General features: G+C 39.0%; 1 protein-coding gene across 2 annotated transcripts in view; it reads right to left on the bottom strand.

Annotated features, from left to right (window-relative positions):
• Positions 1-22,572, bottom strand: part of rapgef4a (Rap guanine nucleotide exchange factor 4a) — a 36,623-nt gene extending 14,051 nt beyond the window's left edge. The window contains exons 1-5 of one of the 2 annotated variants that reach the window (XM_085764522.1): positions 22,463-22,572; positions 17,712-17,854; positions 17,495-17,583; positions 16,731-16,877; positions 5,462-5,534 (exon numbers count right to left, since the gene is read on the bottom strand). In XM_085764522.1, coding sequence (XP_085620648.1) covers positions 5,462-5,534; positions 16,731-16,877; positions 17,495-17,583; positions 17,712-17,854; positions 22,463-22,530 — 520 coding nt within the window. In that variant the 5' untranslated portion in view covers positions 22,531-22,572. The remainder of the gene's footprint in view (positions 1-5,461; positions 5,535-16,730; positions 16,878-17,494; positions 17,584-17,711; positions 17,855-22,462) is intronic. The other variant, XM_085764521.1, reaches the window with a different exon arrangement.
• Positions 22,573-23,270: the final 698 nt, after the last annotated feature.

The raw sequence follows: 23,270 nt of genomic DNA, 5'->3' as shown, positions 1-23,270 counted from the left end.
ATTAAATTAGCCACTTCTTCATTTCCTGGTCAGTGTCAGTTTTCCTCGTTGTTTAATTCTCCTTTTTTTTTACCTCTGGTTTGAATGCCATGTTATGTGGTTATCATGTATTAAAAAAAACAAGAAATGTTTAATGTCACTCTTTTCTGTCACCTGGAAAGATCTGCATACTTAACCAGAGGTCACTGTTTATTCATCCACCTTATTTTCCCTCCTTTGAGTAACTATCCACTTTTATTTTAGCTTATTGTCTTAAAGTTACAAATAACAATGGCCTCTGTTACCCTTTAGAGAACATACATACCCTCAAATGTACTGAAAAATGAAATGTTCTTCTTTTTGTTTATTAATTAAATGTGTTATTATACTCAAGTGCTTAACCTGGGGGTATGGCTGTTTCTGTACAACGGCAGCAAAGTGAGGGAAAAAGAAGGGAACTACTGGGGGAATACTTTTAACAGAGTTTATATTCTACATGAAAATCCTGCAGAGGAATTGTTGAAAGGGTTGTGGTTATTTCTCAATATTCAGAGCTTTAAGCTTGTACTGTACCACTCCCCTCCAGGACAAATACTCAGTCAGGGCTGCTCTGTCACAACTGTATCTGCAGGGGGAAAAAAAACTCAGCTATTCTTAGATGTGCCTCAGACTGCTGATACCACAAGACACATACACGAGGCGCACAATACAGAGAAACTGGAGCATAGCTAGAAATGTAACATTACACTTGCGGTAATCCTTCCAGGAACAAAAGCCAAGCATCAGTATCTTGATATCAGTCTGTTGACAGTTCTCTGTGTAATTTCTGGTCATTTTAGTAAATATTCATCCCCTGAGAGATTTTTCTGATGTTACTATTTAGACCATGTGACCACTAGACAAACTAGGTCTGTCAGGGGAAACATTAAAGGGACAACGAGGAGTTTTGGAAAGCGAAGTGTTTTCATACTACATTTACCATGAGCACGGTGAAATTCTTGGACTGGCGCAAGACGGACGTCTTGCCAAGAATGTTTTCATTCATCAATAATGAAAGTCAGAGGTTCGAAGTAGGGCTGTCAAACGATTAATTTTTCTAATCGCGATTAATTGCATTTTTTCCATAGTTAACTCGCGATTAATCTCTATTAAAAATATTATATATGGCGCTTTGGACTTTCAACACTCCAAAGTGTTATAATCTCTAGACAAACAACTTTTAGACCAGACCTAGTAGGCCTACCTAATCATAACACATGATGCATGAAACTCACACAGAATTGAAACGAATTGCATCCAGTGGAAATTGCCCTTTACTTTGCTACACCTCTGCCTGGCCATGTGCATATGTTGACAACAAAGCCGTCAAAAAATGAATGGATGGAGCTGTGGATATATGTTAGACTGTGTATATTTGTGTAGCAACCAACTTGAAGGTGCCTTACCGCCACCTACTGGACTGGAGGTCCCACACTCCAGTCCTCCAGTCCAGCAGACAGAGGACAAAATGGGCCGCGATTAACAGCGATTAAAAAATTTAATCGCGTAAATTTTTTTAAATTAATCGCATCACGATTAACGCGCTAACTCTGACAGCCCTAGTTCGAAGACAATCAGATACCGCCGTAGTTCCGACCATAAACGGCGATTCGGCTGCGTTATTCCAATGACCCGCGGGCAGCGTCAGCGAAACCGAAAGTAAGGAAACGCTGGTCGGCTCGCACAGCATTTCCAACATTAATTATAATAACTAAATAACGATAGACACAAAACGATATTTATCGAAAAGGGAGCCATTAAAAAGTGTGGGTAGCGTAGATTCATCCACATTAATGTGAGACTTTTTTATAACCAAATACAAACTCCTCGTTGTCCCTTTAGTAATAGAGAAATATATTACATGATTCAAATGTAAAAACTGTCAAATTGAAAAACAGGTTTTCTTTTAATAGCTGATATAATATGGCTAATATGAACAACAATCAAATCTAGGATACTTATTTCTTTCTCATGCTGGGTGAAGTTTATTAATATCAGAAATATTTTTGATTACCGGAGGAAGGTCAGACATACAGTAGGATCTATCTATCTACACTATTAGATAGATAGATAGATAGATAGATAGATAGATAGATAGATAGATAGATAGATAGATAGATAGATAGATAGATAGATAGATAGATAGATAGATAGATAGATAGATAGATAGATAGATAGATAGATAGATAGATAGATAGATAAGTCAGGCAGCTAAAAATGACACAAAACATGAACACAAAAACTAAGCATAATCCTAAACCAAGACTACACACTACAAGTAGCTTTAGTTAGCTAAATAGACTAACCAACTGACCAAGCACATCAGGAAACACTCACATCATTTACTATTACAACATATTAAATGTATTTTAGTGGGTACTAACAAATAGGGCTGTTGTTCTAATGCAGGCAGAGGCAGATCATAAAATACTAAAGGGTCACTTGAAAACCACTGCCAAGCAACCTATGTAACAGAAGACCCATATGTTTGAAGATTTTCACTGGAGGACATGTTTTTCTTTGGATCCTGGGTTATATTTACATTTTTATTTTGCTGTCGGCCATCTTCTTGAACATTTCTTGGAATGTATTTCTATTTATATGATGTGTTGTCCGTCTGTATACGTTTTGTGCTACTTTGACAAGTTAACACAGCTGCCCATCATTTTGTATGTGAAGCTGTCATGCTGGACCGTGTGGCATCATTGCGTTCATTCAAGTGTCACATCAAGTCCGTCACATCAGTGGGGGATGTAGTGTACACAATGCATGTGAGAGGTTAAAGGGATAGTTCAACATTTTGGCAAATTGGCCCATTGCCATAATCGCTATAGTCATAGCAGTAGGTTCGTTACCTTTATTTGTCGGTGTAAGCTATTTTTAGAACGGAGGAGCGGAGCGGCAGGCTGCTCAGAGCTACGCTATGGAGGCTAATGGAATTTCTTGGTTTCCCTCATCAAACTCATCAAATACAAAATCCCCAAACTCCAAAACGCTTTCATGGACAAGTTGTGACCTGCACAACCACCACGCTATGAGATAATAATGGAACGTTACGAAACGGAGCCGTTTTTGAGGTAAATACAGGGTAAATACAGAGTCTGCTTGCTGAAAAACTGTCCCTGAACGCAACACGCATCAGCGGTTTTGCATGAATTTACTTCTAAAACAGCTCCGTCTCGTAACGTTCCATTATTATCTCATAGTGTGGTGATTGTGCAGCTCACAACTTGTCCACGACAGCCTTTTGGAGTTGTTGGGTTGTGTATTTGATGAGTTTGATGAGGAAAACCAAGAAATTCCCTTAGCCTCCATAGCATAGCCCTGAGCAGCCTGCCGCTCCGCTCCTCCGTTCTAAAAATAGCTTACACCGACAATTAAAGGTAACGAACCTACTGCTATGACTATAGCGATTATGGCAATGGGCAATTTGCCAAAATGTTGAACTATCCCTTTAAGATTAGGTAAAACCATGGTTGTATGCCTCTGCCAATCAGACAAGTTGCAGGACAAAATCAGTTATAATAGTTACAGGAGTGAGTTGCTACTGTTTTTGCAGAACATTATGATGTCACGGTGAAGTTGACCTTTGACCAATTGGATAAATCTCAACATTATCCTATTTGTCATCATCAGTGTATCAACTTGTCACTTGAGGCCAAAAATGTGTGTCAAGTGAATTGTTGTGTCAGGGGTAATGAAATTCCTTCTGGGTTTTCTTTATACTTCAACTTCACATGGATGTGAGGTCACACTGATTGAACTTTAATCTAAACCGTCAAAATATGATCACGTGGTCATCGAATCCAAGTGAATGTTTGCTACAAATGTGAAGAAATTCCTGCAAGCATGGATACAATGGACAGACATAGGGATGGACCACCCAACACATACTGCCTCCAGCCCTGGATAAAAATCAGAAGTTTAATTTCCTGAGGAAGAAAAGCACGTTTCATCTGAACACTTCAGGGCTGACAAATAACTTAACAAATAACTGCAGCTATTATTAAAAGGCCCAGGAAGAGTTGTGCTGAATGTAGTGAATGAAACAGCGCAGACTTTAAAAGCATCCACCTGTTAACACCGAAGTGCTGTAAAAGCAGAATGTGTTGTGACTAAGAAAACTATTTAAAACATGTTTAATTCATGTGACTCGACCACTACAGTTACAAAAACCACAGAGCAGCTGTGCATGTTCTGTACAGGAGAGTGCATCCGCCTCCAGCTGCTTGATGCTTGTGTGATTTCTGTCTTTGTGAATTCATGCATTGAGCGCAGTACTGTAAATCCCCTAAGTATTGTACTGCATGTTAGAAAAACACTCAGAGCCGTGCTGCTACAGTGCTGCTCCAAAGCACAAAACAGTGAATATTAAAGCAGACATATCCACTTTTAAAAGTAGAACAGGCACTACAGTGGTTAATGCAAATCCATGTTTTTGATGAGTGTGGGTCCAGATGTCACTTTAAGAAGCCATATTTGTTTGGAACATAAAATAGAGAAACATTTCTTTCTAAATCCGTCCATCATTTATGAACTTTCCTTAAAAATGCATAACACACAGTTAATCCCAATGCCAGGAAGCCATCAGGCTCTGGACTCTGTTGTTCGTCATGTTTATGGCACATGACTCTGAAGCAAGTTTAGTGCTCTGTCAGAGCTAATATATAATAAGTTACCTAGCAACAGAAAAAAATGAAAATGAAAATATATTGCATATTGTACAAAATAAGAAACTATTTGTTATATAAAAACTGTTTGAGAAACACAAAATTATGCAAAAGAAGTGCTGCAATCTACCAGTATTGACAATAACCATGATATTTTAAAAGGGAAATATTAATACAGTGTTGGTAACACACATTTGTCTGCCATTGCATAACATGTGATGGCAGTGATTGAGCTTCATGGCTTTTTAATTAGTTTATCTTGCTGACTTTTCTATATCCATTCAGTGTCACTGTTTTTTGTACTCACTTGTGCAACATTATGGTTAGAGACTGTCTTCTCCTCACTACACTCATCTTTAGAGTTAAACTGAACAAAACACACAAACAAATTCAACATGAATTTTCACGTCTACACAGTGGACAGTTGAATGATGCTTTTAAGTCCAGCTAGAATTAAACTGAATTTAATTAAGTATTTCAAATCAACAACAGCCTGTGTTAACCATAACTGTGATGCGAGACTAAACCGCTCAGGTTGAAAAAAAAAGTGAGCACACTCCTAAAAGTCTCAAGTTCAGGTATAGGTGCACGGCAACAAAACTAAGAAAAGAACAGATAGCCAGCACTCTATATAATACATAAAACTTCTTATTAGTTTCTCATTTTAATCTGTTTGTCTGTCGTGTTTCAGCCTACTGCTTTCTTCAGCCCCTGCTTTAAAAAGGAGAGACTAGACCACTCAGAAATGTAAGCAGCAATGCAAGGTTACTTACTGTCAGCACTGCAGCCACTTTCCATCACACCATAGGGTGGGGCGAGGAGACCTGCCATGCACTGATGATATTTCTGTAAAAATAAAGAGAATACCAGAATTAATTCATCTCAGCCAGTAACAGGCTCCAGCTGACAAGAGAACATCGATCATACAGATTATGTGACGTAAACCAACATATAAACAACAGAGTGTCTATTTACTTATAGCTGCAGCTGACATTAAAGTTATTAGTAAAGCAGCGATTTGTTTCAACATTATGCCCAGACATGGGACATGCCAAAATAAAATCGTCCAGGTGGCACCTGGGGAATCACAGAAGTCAACAGGGTACATAATATTTTACAATATTTAATTTCATCCCATCCTTGAAACCATACCACTAGCATAAATGTTGCTAAAATGCACTAAATCATCTTTTAATGCAGCATGTTACATGCCATGTCATAAGATAACAGCAGTGGTCATGTATTATACATCATACCATCAACCTGCGAAAAAACGAGCCCATAGTTTGTTTGTGCAGGTTTTTATAATCCATAGTTACTTTTTGTTGTTAGGCAGCATCTAGTGGCCATAGTAATTATGACTGGAGCAAAGGGGGAAGTTCAGTGACGTAGTAGAGTGCTCAAGAGTGAACACACGCAGATGAATCCATCAGTTGCAACATTGGGTTGTCTGTTTTATTTGGGAGCCTTAAACAAAGTTAAGCAATTAATTATATATAGTAACAATGAAAACAGAGATTGTTAACTATAAGGAAATACTTGTTTTAACCAAAATCATAACATTTTCCTAAATCTAACCATGTAGTAGCGTATTAGGCATCTTTTTGTTAGGGTTAACACCAAGGTCCATTACATGTGCTGCTGTAGGTATGATATATGACACTATGAATTGTATCAGAGGGTTGAAAATGACCTATAACATCTATAGTTGTTTTTAAAAATGACGTAAAGAGACTTGCATCCCAGTAAAGACCCTGATATCATTATCTTACTCCTTACAGTACAAGATTATCTCTGCCAACAAGAGGTAAACTTAAAAAAAGCAGATAAATCTGTCAACTTGAATGATACAGAAACACAAACTATGGAAAGCAAAGCGTCTGTGGTTTGTTTCTGGCTGGAAGTCGTTGTTGCATGTTATTTCCCTTCTGTCTCTTCCAACGAGAGATACAAGAACCCTTCTGTCAGCGTTTGCCTCCAGGATGTGAGGACAAGGAGAAAGTCATTGAGAGTTTGGGGTGTTTGCTGATATTTAATTTTCATCCTCATTAGTCCAGACACGCAAATGTAAGTAGGGTTCACTGAGACATAATCACAACAACCCGAGGAAAATACCAGAGGAGTGTTTTTTATGATTCACTGTGAAAACTGAAAATGTGAAGATAAGATAATGTACAGTAACTTAGCTATTAAAAAAAACATTTGCTGTACATTATAAATAACTCTGGCTCCATTCTATACTTAATTCCAGTTTTGAATACTTGTTTGAAAATGTTTATTGTCTTTCTTTTTCCCAGTCACGCAAATTACATATTTCAACTTGTCAAAAAGCAGTTACTCCTTCATGCAATGTGCAAGCCGCAGAGAGCCACAGAGCAAACGGAGCATGTCAGTACAACTGTTACGTGTCTTATGCTATCACTGTGCCCCGCAGCATCACAGATGTTATGTAATGAACATCATGCAGCCATATAAATGTCAGGTTTTTGTTCATGACACCGGTGCGCAAAGAGGTCGATCCAACCGTAGCCATAAGGAAATGTCACATCATGCACCTTGTGCAGGTGGAGAAGTGGTACGAGACTGCAGTGGGAGGAGTACGCATCTTTGACAATGTGGAACCAACAGGTAGTGTCTGGAAATTCAACATCATCTAAATCATTTAAATATATTCCCTGTTATCTGCTTTTTGAAATGGGATTTACTTGCTAGCACTGTATTCTCAACACTGCCTCACTCTACTACAGTAATACTGTGGTAATATTTTAATGTAAATACCTGATAAGGGGATATAGGAGCCGTATACAAATGGGAACCACATGTGGCTATAGTTATTGTTGTTGTTTTTCCTTTCCCCACTCTCTTTGTCATGTTTAAAACCTAAAAATTGTCTGATCTTTAAGTTCTTTTAGGTCCTTTACCACAACATAATCTTGAGCCAGGCTTACACGACAAATTGTTTAAGACCTAACCTAAACCCATTACGTGCGACAGAAGCTGTGTTCTGGGTCAATAAGAAACTGATTGAGGACCACTTAGTGAGTGGCCGGTTCTCTCCGCTTTCATATCTCCTGGTCAGAGGAGACTGAATGAAAGCTAGAACTCCTGAGCCATTTGTTCCTGGATGGTAATGTACTCTCAGAGGTCATGTTTTAAATTCAATTCTACCCTCTGAAGTCAGTTAATCACTTTAGCAACCCTCCTGGGGCACACAGCTTTTCCCCCTTAATTATGTAGGAGTTTGGAAATGTCTCGGTGACCTCAGCTTTTAAAAACATTTCCATGTGCCTACCCCAAAATTAGAGCTGACTTCCATCCTAGATTAAAGTCAACACCATATTCATATTATGAAAATTGTGCGGAGAGGTATTTGGACACACAAACAAGAAATTAATTAATTTTTCAAATTTAATCAGTGCAGGCGACATGAAGCCTTCAGAGTCACTTCAACCAGCCTATCTGTATTTATCAACACTTAAAGGATTTAGGATTAGGGAGGAGCACTTAAACTGAACCACACATGAACAAATGAACCTAAACCCACTGAGCTAATAAAGCCCGGCTCCCTGAGGGGTTGGATCTACTCTGCAGGGTGGGGATGTTGTTTTAGAGGAAGATTAGGACTGTTGTCAGGTGTGTTAAAAGCACTCAGTTTCTATCTTGTCATGTGATGATGTCTTGCCTCTTAAGGTGCACGATACACCTGTTCTACATCCCCCAGTTCCCTGTTGGCCACAGTTTTTACAGGTATCAAATTTACCCTTGCTTGTAAATTTGCTTGCTTTTTCTCTTTGACATATATATTTTTTTGTTCTTCTTTGTCTAGACTTAAAAACAATTAATTGATTAATTGATTAGTCAGTTGACAGAAAATCAACCAGTAATTGATAATTGATGGAGTCATTTAAGTCATTTGTATATGTGCTCTGATATCTTGCAATTTAATCTGATTATGTTTACGATGTTTGTGTTATGTTTGTTTTTCATTTTTATGTGCTGGACTCGAGGAAGATTAGTTGATGCCAAGGCAACTAATGGGAATCCATAAACAATAAACAATTTGTCAAGCAGCATGAGCTTTTCGACTATACTCGAAAAACTATAAATATTTATCATTTTATATTAAAAATATCATGACAAGAGGCTGTATTGTGAGCAATTTAAAACATTATGAATTTGTTGTTTTGAAATATTTAAGAATGGAAACTTTTATTTCTGCTACTGGAGATCCCTGTAATATGCAAAACAAATGAGTTTGTTGTATTTATCATTACACTTCCCAATCTTAAATCAATGGATTTAAAGAATGTGCTTTAACTTCATTGTAATTTAACCAATAATAAATTGGAAGTAGCCTACATGTGCACCTGAACCCCTGGAATTAAAATGATGCTGTGCTCAGTTGACTTAATAGATCAACATCCTCTCATCTAATTAAAAGGAAGACAGCAAATGAGCATAAATTTCACAAATGTGAAACCCAAACTCCTTTAAATCAGTCCTATTATCCATTGCCCTTTATCATTTAATTCCAACAGATTATTTGAATATTAAAATCAGTTCAGATATAGAGATAACACTGCAGATTTACTCCAATTATAGTAAATACATCAAAACTGACTTAATTTGCCTATTGACTTAATAGTTTTGTTTTTAAAGGCATCAAAGATTAAATGCACTTGCAGCAGAAAAGAAGATAGCAATACTTCATGTCACAATAAAACAGCCACAGTGTGTGATTTGTGCAGCTACTTCCCTGTTGTTTGTCACTTTATGACCATAACACTGACAGAGCTTTCCTTATCGTCCCTTATCTCCAGTTGTAACGGGAAGGCAGAGCAGTACATCGCTTTTTAAGAGCTTTTTGGCATCACTTTAGTTGTAACGACATGTCAGTGTTTATTGGCAAAGGGACAGTCAAGAGTCAGAAATAAGCACCACTGGCTGGGACTCACTGACATCTCAGCACAAAATTTCCACAGTGCAAATGTTTACTGAGATAGACCTAGAGGGGTTTTCTACTGAGTCAGATAATCTGAAGAGCACAATGGTTTAGTCAGAGAGGTTACGGTCTCTGAATATACCTCCAACATATTATTACAAATTCATTATCATTGTTATAATCATAATTCAAGTGAATTTACAAGACAAGACACCTGACTGACAAGACAGGTGGATGTGTAGCAGTCCAAATCCCATGACATTAAGTAACTAGGAATAAAAACTCACATTCAACAGATCTATGGTGATAATTTCATTCTAATACAAAATCAATCATCAAGCAGACAACAGCATTAACAAAATGCCACCATACACGATTTGACGACACATTACTTCCTCACTTGTAATGAATTATGTTTTTGAAACCGATGCAAAATCTGCATTTGTTTATGCGACTTTATGATATAAAAAGATGAAGAGTTTCAAAGCCTCAGGGACTCCTTAAAGCAGATGAATAACTGTTGTAGTGTGGAGGAGAGATTTTGAATCTTTTTTTTTTTTTTTTAAGTTCAGAATCACAGGGATCAGGAACCCACAGATAAACTCAGTCTTATCTCTGTCATAACATCAGAGTGAAGACATTAACCATCTCTTATCAGTGCATTTTCAGCGCAAGCTCATCCTCAGTCTTTCATGCTTGAGCACATTATGGTATTGTGAGCATCAATGTGCATGAATGCACCCCTGTGTTCAACCCAGATTACATAAGCAACATGGTGCAAACTGTCCTCAAAGCATTCAATAATTATTTTAAACAGTGACACAAATCAGGACCACTTGCGGAAATAACCGAGGAAGGAAATTCATCTTCTTAAATATTAGAATTCCTCCAAAAACAGAGAGTTATAAAATAAATTCAACAAATTTCCCTTTTTTTGTTGTTGTTGTTGTTGTTGCTAAAACTAAAACTCTTTAACATTTTGAAATTCTGATTGCAAAGCCTAAATCCAGGTAGTTTTACATCAAAGTAATATTCTGCAGGAATTTAAATCCAGCCATGTTTTACCTACCCCAAATCTTACAAAGTATTTCTCATGAATCAAATGCAAATTTCCAAAAGTTTGAGAAAGATTACCTAAAGATGCTAGCAGCGTCCCATGCAGCTTACTATGGCTGTTGATCACGTAGGTCCTCCACGCTCACTTAATCCAGGCATGTAAAATCCACTCTCAAGATTCCCAGAGTGTCACACTAGTCATATAGGCACCAACATGATCCAGTAGTGCACTCGCAGCCTGCACACACCGCTGTGAGAGCTGAGCGAGCGCTGCCTCAGACCAGCAGAGTGCCAGTCAGCTGCTCACTTCTTCTGAGCAGCAGTTGCTAGGTGATTACTCAACTCCAGTCAGTGAGCACACAGGAGAGCATGCTCAATCTCTCTCTCTCCCTGCATCTCCCTCTCTCCCTGTATCTCTCTTTCTCTCTCTCCATGTATCTCTCTCATTTTCTGTATTGATTGATCAATAAGCAGAAATGTTTTTGTTTTTTTTAAATATTGCAATAATGTCTCTGCTGCTTTCATCATCTTACAACTCTTCAGGGAAACCCTGTCCTCAGTGGACGACAGAACTGTCCGGTCTCGACCCTCAGATGTACAGACATTATGATCTGGTGTCCTGCTCCAATCACTGAGCCACTGACTCTCAAGGACAGAGACCAGATGGTGTCATATTGTTAACCTTGTCACTCGCAAAGACACAAGACAGCTGCTCTAACCTCCCTGAGCATTTTCCCTCTAAGAAATGACCATAATCAGTGTTTATCAAAAGTATAATATCTTTACTCAATCGCAGATTTGTTAAGGATTTTTTTTTACGAAAGTGTAATATCAATCAATTTGATTTCTGCATTTTCGTATCACCTTGGTATAACTTTAAAACTAAAATTTATATCGGTTATTATTTCTAATAATCATCATCATTATCTGATATAATCTAACCTGCACATTTACAATTGGCAATTATTTTTTAATTAAACTGTATTTCTTTTCTTGTCCTCTTCATTTTTTCCTTCATCCGCATATTTAAAATTAAGAGATGAAAACACGCAGATTTCAAACAAGATGGGGCAGAAACAAAGACAGTGCAAGCCAAGGGTAAATGTGTGCCACTGAATCACTGTCAAGTTTTTGAGTTAATCTTGCTTTTTGATTTTATGTTTCCTTGTTCTGTTTACTAGTGTGGACTTTTCACTTTTGTTCTTCATGCTTAGTATGATTCCCTTTTCCAGGTTTTTAAAATCTCACCTATACAACCTGTTAATTGTATTTTAGTTATTTTGGTTGCTTGTTTATGTAATTGTGCAAATAAAATAAAATAAAAACACTTTGTTCTTTACTCTCCCAACTGACGTCTACAATTCCAGGAAAAAACATGATGGTAAAAGTCTCTTGTTTTGTATTTGGCTTATGTCATCATTCTGAATTTGTTGGAATCAGGGTTTGTACTGAACAGGTACTGGTTTAAGACTCAGATAAATTATATTTCGAATGTCTTCATGAGGGACAGCAGCAACCTGCAGTACTGGACAGAAGAACATATTTCATCTTCCTTGCTTTCTCCTCATGTCACAAATTTGATTTGAAATTTGAAACCGATGATGTGGTTACAATGGAAGAGTCAGGTTCAAACAAAGTCTTTGATACATTTTTTTCCAGACCCACATAAAAGTGCTGCTCTTTTTTGAGTCGGACTAAACTGTTAAATAAATCCTGTGAAAGCAGTTTAGCTTAAAGGTCTTGATACAAAATCAAACAAGACTTAGAGTCTATCACCAGGCAAACAGCCTTGTGAGGCTGTGATGCTCATTTTTAGACACTCAAATGGTTGAACAGTTAAAGTGAAGTAGATACAAAAGTACTGGACAGATCTAAAGGACTAAAAGACTGATTGTCAGCACCGATCTGCCGACAAGGGAATCTCTATTTAATCCTCCTTTAATTTGGGATTGTTATCAATTTACCAGCCATTGAAGATTTTCACTCTGAATCACATATATAAACCTCATGGTGGCGCTAGAGGACAGGCTGTTGGATCAACAAACAGTAGACTTCATCCTCTGTGGACCATGAATATGTGCAAAATGTCATGTCAATCTACAGTAGAGATGCTGAGATCAACATTAGAGCCGTGTAGGACGTAATACCAATAACCAGCAATGCCCACTGCTGTTTTTATCCTAGTAAAATGTAGTCCTGTCATTTCACAGGTTACAGTTCAGATTGCAGGCTTTTGATGATGTAACAACTGTGTGAACAGAGATAAGGGAATAAAACACAAATGTTTTTGATACAATCTTCCTGTTCTTTGCGTGCACGTTTCCGCTGTACACTTGGAGGGACTCTGGCTCTGGATGTGACATTGTACTTGGATGTTAAACAGCCAGAGTATTCATGTGGCCTTGTTTTTCCAACCTCTTCCACCCAATCCTCAGACACCAGAGGGCATGCTGCGTCCCTGCCACTTCCTGTTCATCAGCTTCCCAGGCTGCTTCTATGAACTGATAATAGTGACACACCAATCCCCCCCTCCCACACTCCCTGCTCAGCCCCCCAGCAGATATGCTGCGAGGGTAAACACACATGCAGAATACATACAGCCTCGTGTAATGCATTGTTTCTTCAAGCATGTGCAGTGCAGATGCCAACTGTCCTCCTGTGATGTGTAACAAAGCTTTCTGTCCACGACACATTCATGCTCACGTGACTTACAACCTTAAAATCACAAAATACAGTTGTGTTTTTTCAATCACAGTGGCCATCGGAAGCAGGAAACAAAGTGAAGAGCAAATTGATGATCAAGCCATCTAAGCTCCAGTCAGCGTGCCTGTGTGTGTGTGTGTCTGTATGTGTGTCTCTGTGTGTGTGTGAGCTGAGCTTGGCTCATGTCAGCTATATTAAACAAACAAGCACAATGCCGCTCATTCCCAGTAACAAAACCCAGCCTCTGTCACGTGCATGGCTGCATGAAAGCCCTTAACATAGTGACTGTAGCAGTCAGCAGCCCAAGAAAATACATATTAAAGTTGCATGCATGAGTGGTGTCCATGGGCCACGCATGCAGGCAAAGAGTCTCTGTATGTGCACTTGTCATATGCCACAGTCACATGAAAGAAAAACTGAAACAAAAATATGCATTAGGTCTATGCATGGCAGAAAAACACACTTACAAACAGATTTACTTTAGGAGAAGACTGGAGAAAGATATATGTTGAATAATTGACACGGACAGCCATGAATAAAAAATAGTATCTTTTGGTTCATTAGGGCGAAGCTGTGCTCACTCTGGCATAGTTTTGTAAAAGTCTTAGGCCACGGGCAGGAGGACAGAGCTGCGTGGGAGGAGGTGGTGCACAAGTTAGTTTCCTCAGGCTTACTCTTCCGCAAAGCAGGGTAAGTGGTACCTTCCCCTTAGCATCACTCCTTTACTGTCTGTGTCTTAATATCAGCGGGCCAAAAGAAATAGGTCTCTGTTCAGCCTGGTTTTCAGGGCTGTGAGAGATGAGACACAGCTAAATGGTTCTGTGCATCACAAAATGTACTTCTACTTTAATAAAGCATGTGTGAAGTAGCTGAATTTCATTTATTTACATAGCCAGAAAACCATGCAAGGGGAGGGAAGGGCCCCCGGGAAGTTGGTGGCAGTTAACAGACAGTCTTAAATCGGATGCCACCACTAACAAGAAAGAACATCAGACTTTTTTTCTGCATTGCTGTAAAACTGAGAGGAATAAATAAGGAAAGACGGCAGAATAAGGCAGAATAATTTGGCAAAAGTGTTGCAAGAAAAACAAATTGCAAAATACCAGAAGCGAGTGTAAAGATTTATTCATCCATGTGCTGAGTTTTTACTCAATAGACCTTCAGTCACTGTTTTGTTGCCCATGTGAGACAAAGGCAGCTCAGCACATCTAACAACAGAGGATCCATGTATTGATGCTAATGCTGTAAACTGTTGCCATGGTTTTTGGCTGAAGTATATCTGGAAACACAACGGAGAGCAAATATGGTGAATATGTCATTTGGACAACCCGTAAGTCGACCTGAACTGCATGAAGTGCAAACATTTTTAAAGAGGAAACATTAAAGATCCCCTCCAGACTTGTTTAAAGACATAATAAAAGCTCTCAACTTGGAATAATGACTTGTTCATGTTGTTTGTGACATCTTTCCTGCCACACATACAAAATTACATGGTTTTGAAAATTACACACCGTAATTAAAAAAAAAAAAAAAAAATTACATATAGGCTTTCTCTTCTCAAGATGATTCCTATTATACTACAAAATCCACTTTGCACCGGGTGTTACCATGTTGCAATGGTGCTCACACATCCAAATGAAGAAACAATAAATGAAACATATTTTTAGGGGAATCTGGGCTTTGAGACAAAGGAGCGGTGATAACACCTTCAGAAAAACGACTCTCCAGTTTAATTTTGTTCCTAAAGCGAGCGAGTTGGAATAGATGTCAATGACAATATATTATTTAACCAGTGCTATCCAGTCAAACTGTACCTGACCAGTTTAAATTTGTCATTCAGAGATTACTTTTCTCCTTCATACCTTCACAGTAGAGACAAAATTGTAACCCTGCCAAGTATCTTCCAATGCATCAAACTACATCTCATTTCACATGATATCATTATATTACATAACAAGCAAATCCACAGAGATCTGAGGACAACATACAACAATCTGGGCACCAGAATCAGAAGCCGTAAAATCTCAGTTGGAACAAACCTTGGTGAAGAGGTTGCCCCGGGGCAGAGGTGAAATGTGTAGCACGGTAGTATTTCCACGTGATCCTGAACACACATCCAGCCAGCGGGATTAAGTATCTCGTCACACTGCAGCTGGCCAGTGCACGGACACAGACACACAGATCATAATTTAACACGCTTGTGCGGTGCCCTTCAGTCCCAGAGGAAATGGGCTGTGTCTCTCAGGAAACCAGCCCAGTACACGGGGGGGGGGGGGCTCTGCACAGTGTGACATCTCATCTACTCACCAATATGAGCAGCAGAGGAATAAAGGAATGATGCATTGGGACCTACTTTAATTTGTCCATGCACAATGATGCTGGTCTACATCTTGAGACAATTAATCAATACTCCTGCATACAGTGAGGTATACTTTATAACTGGCCTGGCACAGTAAAATCTACCTCAAAAGTATGCAGTATTAATAGTTCTGTAACTTCTGTAATAATGAGTACATGGTTCAAAACCAGGGAGACTCTGTTTCTCCTCAGCACTGTGCTTCCATCTAGTGGTCAAACACTGTAAATCTCCTACACCCCCAATAAAAGCAATATTTTTGGACGGCTTCCATACAAACTCGGGAGCAGAAGATTACAATATAAAAAGTGTGCAGCTCACATTATTCCTGCAGGGAGGACAAACAATAAATTCACAACCCTCAGTCTACCAAACAACACGCCACCTTGACTCTACACCACCTACGCTCTGGCTTGTGCTCATCTCAATTCGTCACAGTTTTCACATTCAGCGTGTCATTTTCAAGACTAAGACAGGTGGCTGTTCCCTGGCTTACAACAGACTCCTCCACGGTAGATGATAATATTAAAGGATAAACGTATATTAATCTGTGTGGCCTTTATTAAGCAACCCACTCTGCTGCCTAGAATGCACTGAAATGCAATGTGCCCATGGATTTTTCTACAGATTTTCAGATTACTGCTTCTTTATGGCCTCATAATAAAGCTAAATTTTCATCCCTCCTGATGAATTGAATCAATAAAAAAAGGACGAGCCAGTGGGGACTCAGACGTCTGGAGCCAGGCTATAGTTTCATTTCGGAAAACGTAGTTAAATTCATCTTTCATTTTCTGTGTTAAAGATTTATGTAAGGTCTCTAAGCTTAATCTTCTTGGTACAAAGAAACAAAACAGAACACAGTATATGGCTCATTACCTTTTCAGATACCTTGAGTTTACCTCCCAAATGTGTCACCATCTGTAATGTAGCCAAAGACTTCCTGTGGTCTGACACATTTACATATGAAGCAGACAGTGGTACTCACCTCCCACAGAGTCCTGAACTCCCTCTGTTCAATGCGTAGGAGCTCACTGATCTCCCGTGTAACAATGGTGGCATGTCGGGGGGTGTTATCAAGGATCGACTCTCCAAACGCTGTACCAGCCCCCAGTGTGCATATAGTAACAGCATCCTATAACAGACACAGATATGGAGAGATGGTGCCCTAGGTGAATCACCCCTTTGTTAGAATAAAATATCGATAAAAGGAACACTGTGCTAATGTAATGTCCTTATTCTTCAAGTAATAATGCTATTGTGCACTGTACTTCAGAAGCAGTGCTCTGCATTGATCAGATCACTCTCGATGGTTAGAAGCAATCACCTGAACACTTGTGTTAGACGCACACACTTCAGTCTGCAAAGAAATTACTCCAATCAGCTCCCAGACAAACTGAGACACATAAAGATGCTGCATTAAGAAATATTCAGCCATGTCCCTGAGTACAACCCACACTCCAAACAAGCTTGGATAAGGACTCTTTTGCAATGGATTACATTGCAGGAATTTCAAGTGGGGGTTTACTATTAAAATAAATTAAAGTCTGCACAGAAATATGGGAGGGAGATGGTGCATATTTGAAGTCTTAAAAATAGATAAATTTGAGAACATTTGAGAACATGTTCGTATGTGATATGCTAATAGGCTAGATAGACAGAAGAAGAAAACCTTTCCGTCTTCTAATTTGTTTTGCCATATTTCAGTTAAAACTGGGGCATCATATGCTTGTAAAATCACATGAGTAGTACCTGATAACTTGATGTCTCAGATACTTTAACATCCAGTGAACCAGAGAGGACGGCATACCAGCTGGTGCCAATGTCTCCTTGGCGATACACTGAAAAACACAGCACAGTTTGAATAAATCAGCAGCTGATTCAAGAGGAACATTGTTATTTATTCTTTCTGATGGACCATTTTGCACTCAGACATGAGACAAATTTCAGATTTTGTGCTTTGACCTACATGTGATGCCTTTCTCCAAGCATTCATAAAATCCACACAGGCAAATCTGCTGCAGCAACCTGGGGTGAAATCTCTCGAAGGCCTTCACATTTTTCAGACGTGCAAGAATTATGTCAACATCTTCTCCAGAGCGCTCTGCTGGTCTGGGGAAATAGGAAGAAAAAATAATATACAGGTAAATTACAAAGTGCACATGAATGAGTCACTCTTGTCACCTCCAAGTAGGCCACCAGACTCCCAGGGCTGAAAAGTGAGAACATTACAGAAGTACAAAAAATGTCATAAAACACATTCACGCAAAAAAACAAACAAAAAAAACTACATTTTCTGTCTGTGCACTCTATTACCCAGAAATTTCCTGAAAACAGGGTCATTTAAGTTTTTATGTCACGCATAATTAATGCCACTTAGACAGTTGGCTGGCAGCTCAATAAATAACCCGCCAGTACAGTAGTTCATTTGTGGTGTGGACTCGTGGAGGAGTCTTTCACGCACACATCACACCGATAACACGGTCAACCTGTTGATTGACTGACCGAAATGTGTTTTCGTGTTTTTGAGGTGCGTGAAATCTCATTATTTTGTTTATGTTAGCAGTAAACAGTGAGTGTGTGGGCTCACCAGGCATACCTGACGTGTTGCTTGTTAGCTCAACTCCTTAACTACGTGGTTAGCCACCTGTGCTAACGATGCTAACAGAAGCTTATTTGCCTAAATTATTAAACTGGCCAAAGTAACTACCGGAATAGACCCAAAACCAGCCCCGGGGGCGTCGTCCATCGGTCTGGTTTAATCAGAGGTGCTGCAGATCCGATGTCAGGATTGGGGGGCTTTTTTTTTTTTTGTCCGTGTCTGATTTCAGGTGTCGTGCTCATCTGGCTCATCCCCGATAGTGTTCCCCCTCGCCGCGGGAGCGCGCGTGCACTGCGCTTGATTTCATCTAGGAAACTAGTACGCACATTTGCATTGTTTGTTTAATCGTTTTAGTGTTTTAGTTTTATCAGCGAGGTTTTGCAAAGTCTATCAAAATAAATGATTTAATCTGTACGTGTTATTCAACGCACTATTCACTACACTGAATTGAGAACAGGCCTACTGAAAAACTGAAGCATGCACATATTTGTGTTAGGCTACTATAACTTGACATAATGCGCTAGCCTATTTGTTGAATAAAATAAACACCCCTTTTCAAAATCAAGATTGCTGTAATTATTTGCTCATTGGATCAACATGATCTGTTTCCTCTTTTCCATTCAAAGTTACAGGGTTCTGACCATCAAATCATTTATTCTGTGTATAACTCAGACCATAATAAGTAACCTTGGTGAACATGAGCTACTTTCCAAAGTTACAGGGTCTTTTCCGCCTGCCATGAAACGTATCCCCCCTTATGGTGGACTGGTGAAGTCTGACCACCAAGTAATTTATTCTGTGTATTACTCAGACCATTTTAAGTAACCTTGGTGAATATGAGCAAGTTTCCTCAATTCAGTGTCAAACTATCCCTCTATGTACAATACCAGAGGCATGAATCAGTTTTTATAGCCTGATTTTTATATTGTAATGTCAAACATTATTTGTTCCACCATTTCAATCATTTCTTTTTAGATGTGAATCTAAAATGTGAAGAATGTGAAGTCTGAAAATACATTTGTTCAATTTTGAATAATTTAGGGTATTTATTGGGGGTGACAATTCATATTTTTCAGAAATTGGGGGGGACATGTCCCCCCCGTCCCCCCCGGGATCTGCACCCATGGGTTTAATAACAAACTATCTATGGTTGGCCCACGCCAGTGACTGTATCTGAGGGTCTGCAGGAGGGATGTGACACCAATTATTTTCTCCACAACACTGTCGCGTAGTGGATGTCAAACACATTATGTGATAGATGATGTATATTACAGCCTGCAGTTGCATCACAGAGTTGCTTCTGTGAGAATTAAATACTGTGCAATGACAATTTAACAACACAGATGGGTTCAGAGTCAGGCATTAAATTGGAAAAAGTTTTCCATTTGTAATCATGATATTGATATGACAGTATTATTTACAAATTATTATCTCACAAATGAGAGTGGGCAGCTTTGGAAGGTCTGAGGATTCAAATAAAACTAGATCAATTAAAAAACTGAAAAAGACACACAGTGTACGATTCATTAATTCATTATTCTTAAGTCGTTTTACTAAATTGAAAACAATTCTGATTTACAGACAATTTCAATTCAGTGTTTGTTTCCATTGGCTCATGCAAAAAAAAAGATTAGCTTATATGTAACAAAGCAAAGAATAGCTTTTAGATAAGGTGAATACACAGTGCTGTCACTATTCACTGTTCTTTATTACTTTGAGCTCTAACAGTCTCTGTGACTTTACACAGTAGCAGAAAGTGCTGATCACAGTGTGTGCTTTATCCCTCTGCCCCCTCCAGTGCCTCCTGTATTAAACTGCCCCACATTAGTTACACTGAATCCAGGCCCTCTGATGTAACATGTGGGTGGTTGCACTGTATTGTAGCTTACATCAACTTTGAATCCATATCCAGCCTTTAAAAAAGTGAAGCCAAACAGTATTAATAATTCAAAAAGGGAAACAAAGTTTTGATTCACCACTGCCAAGAAGGCTTAATGTAGCGTTGAAATCAATATATTGTTGTATATTATCTGCCCTGTCTCAGTACAATAAAAGTGTTTACACTGAGTAACAGCTTGCAAGCGTGACTCTTCATCATGAATTCTCTGGAAAGCTTTTAACTTACTGTAGTCACACAGCGTTATCGCCATACTGTGCACTTCCCGATAAGACTGTATTATCACACCTGCACATGTAACGTATGAGAGCCCCTTGCCTATACTGCCAAATTGTTTTTGAAGTGAAGGGTTAAGTCTACTCTCCATTATTTCAGCACCGGTGTACTTTATCAAACACACACTGCACAGTGAGGACAGGGAGGCAGGAGAGAGAGAAAGAGAGAGAGAGAGAGAGAGAGAGATGTGTGTGGGAGCTTGAGTTTCAAATATGAAGCCAAGGTGTCTATTTGGAAACCAGCCAAGTCAACAACAACAAAAAAAACCTTTCGAAAACTGCTGATGTAGAGACCGAACGAGGACAGACTGTTTTCATCCTTAGGAAGCTCAATACTATAAAACAAACAATGATGAATATCCACTTATATAAATTTGTATTAAAGATATAGAGGTATTGTTCATTTCTGCATCTGTCAAGCCTTTTATTCAAATGTAATAATATAAACAGTTTAAATAAATTTAAAAAAAGACACTCACAGCCTTTGTGTTCACTCATTATATGAAGAGTGCTGTTCACCAAGTTTTCAGAGAATGTGTTTCAAGCTCTGAAATATACATATTCATATGCTATATTTCATTGCAAAATTAGCAACATATTGATAAAGTCAAGCACAAATGCAATCTGCTAGGAAACCAGAAACCTGCAATTAACCAGAGGATATTGCTGTGTAAACACATCTGGCACTCACTGCGTCACTTTGCTGTTTGTAGATGATGGACTTTGGACGTCAGTATGTGATGCACCCCTCGTTCTCTCCCTCTTCATCCTGTGAGTCTAAAGTGGTCCATTTACATTTGAGTTACATACAGTATCCCTCTCGTCTGACACACACTGCACTCTTAACCTGACACCACAGTCTGAATGTGTGGATTCACAGTACGAAACTTATACAGAATGTAGCACTTATGTACATTACCCCTGACAAGTGAATATTATTTAATTTGCACATTTTGTGCTAAATTACATGCACTCTAGTTCTTCGCCCATACAGATAGATGATAGACCTCTGCATCTGTCAGTGGTGACTCAAAGGGATGATGATTCATAAATGTCTGAAATCAAATGTTCCCTTTCCAGTTTCTGAGGCTGGACATGTCAGAATCTGCTTGTTGGTTCAATGGATCTTCTTAAGAAAGGTGCGCATAGCCTACATCAGTGTCAACAACTGCTTTACAGTGACTCGTGGCTGGATTTAGTCTGAATATAAATTAGAAATCAACAGGTCAAGGCTGTAAGACAACTCAAAATAGCATATTATGCTTTAATGATGAATTTCATCTAAACCTCTTGAATGTTATAGATTACATAATGTCCAGCGTAACATCAATGTAGGTTAATTTCAGGGAAAATGTTTCTACAAGTCATACTGAAACTTTCTTTTAATGTCCATGTTTTTTCACGTGTAATCTCCATGACTGTTGTGTTCATCTGCCCAACCCTGGGAATAAACCATCACCTAACAATGATCACTATGAATATAATAACTGAGATATGGAGGTTAGATTGCATTGGCAAAGTGATGAATGCAGTCAAATAAATATGTAACCTGCCTGGTTGAGGTGAGTAGCCTATAGCCTTGTTCTAAACGTTGCTCCAACATTGAGTTTGCCCAGCCCTGAGCTACAGTTGTGCAAACTAATATTGTTTTAAACCCTCAGGTAGCAGAAGCAATAAGGTAACGCTGCATGCTCAAAACACTGGGATGAACCCGATATGAAGGCAATAATCTCACACATGACGCCCTCGGGAGTAGTGAGTCTCAATCCAGTTGGGAAATCAAAAGTATTAATCAATGTTTTTGTACAGGTGTTGGATCACAACGCCCGAGCGCTGGTGTTTGTGTGTGGAGGGGGGAGAAAAACGTCAATATGTCCTCAATCCGTCGCTCACACAACCACCTCAACACAGTGACATTGACGTGATGTGCACATGCATTAGCCTACCTCTTATCAAGACAAATAATCCACTCGGCAGATTCCGACGAATGGGAAGAAGTGTGCGCTGCTACCATCTTGCGATCCCGCTGCTGCTGCTGATACTGCTGCTGCTGCTTCTGCGGAGGAGGAGGAGGAGGAGGAGGAGGTGGTGGAGAGAGAGGAGGAGGAGGAGGAGGAGGAGGTGGAGGAGGGGCTGGACCAACACTTTATCTGCCTTCACTCACAAACTGTCGCCTCTGCTGCTCCTGCTGCTGCTGCTGCTGCTGCTGCTCACCTGCCCAGCATAGCAGATAGCCTAACACACTAAACAAATAAATAAATAAATAAATAAATAAGCTATTGTGGATGTGAAGCCAGTGAAAACCTGTAGTTCAGTTTTAAAATCACATTAATTTGAAAACATTTGATTTGGGTCATGTTTGCCCAATGAAGTGAAGTGTAAATCTGTCACAAGTGATTAGTCTCTCATGTGACAGTAGCCTATTACAAATAGCCTACACTTCATCTTAAAAGTGATACAGTAGCACCTCATTCCAGCTCATGTCTTCACTCTGCTGTCAACACCTGAGACTTTCACGCTCTCTTGTCACAGATCTGCAGTACTAGTCACTTTAGCAGAATTGAATTAGTCTAAAGAACCCCCCCCCCCAAAAAAAAATCAGATAAGGAAAGACGTAAACAGTGAACCATATGAAGAATACTGAAATGTGAAATAATCATGTGATTGAAAATGTTAACCACTTGAAGACACAACCTTCAATCTCCTTGCAGTTACTGAGCAGATGTTCAAGGTTACATGTGCACTGCAGTATAG

Source organism: Trachurus japonicus, chromosome 21, assembly GCF_045865225.1.
Source record: "Trachurus japonicus isolate A0001 chromosome 21, Traja_1.0".
Classification (NCBI taxonomy): Eukaryota; Metazoa; Chordata; class Actinopteri; order Carangiformes; family Carangidae; genus Trachurus; species Trachurus japonicus.
This window is presented reverse-complemented; position numbering and strand designations above follow the sequence as displayed.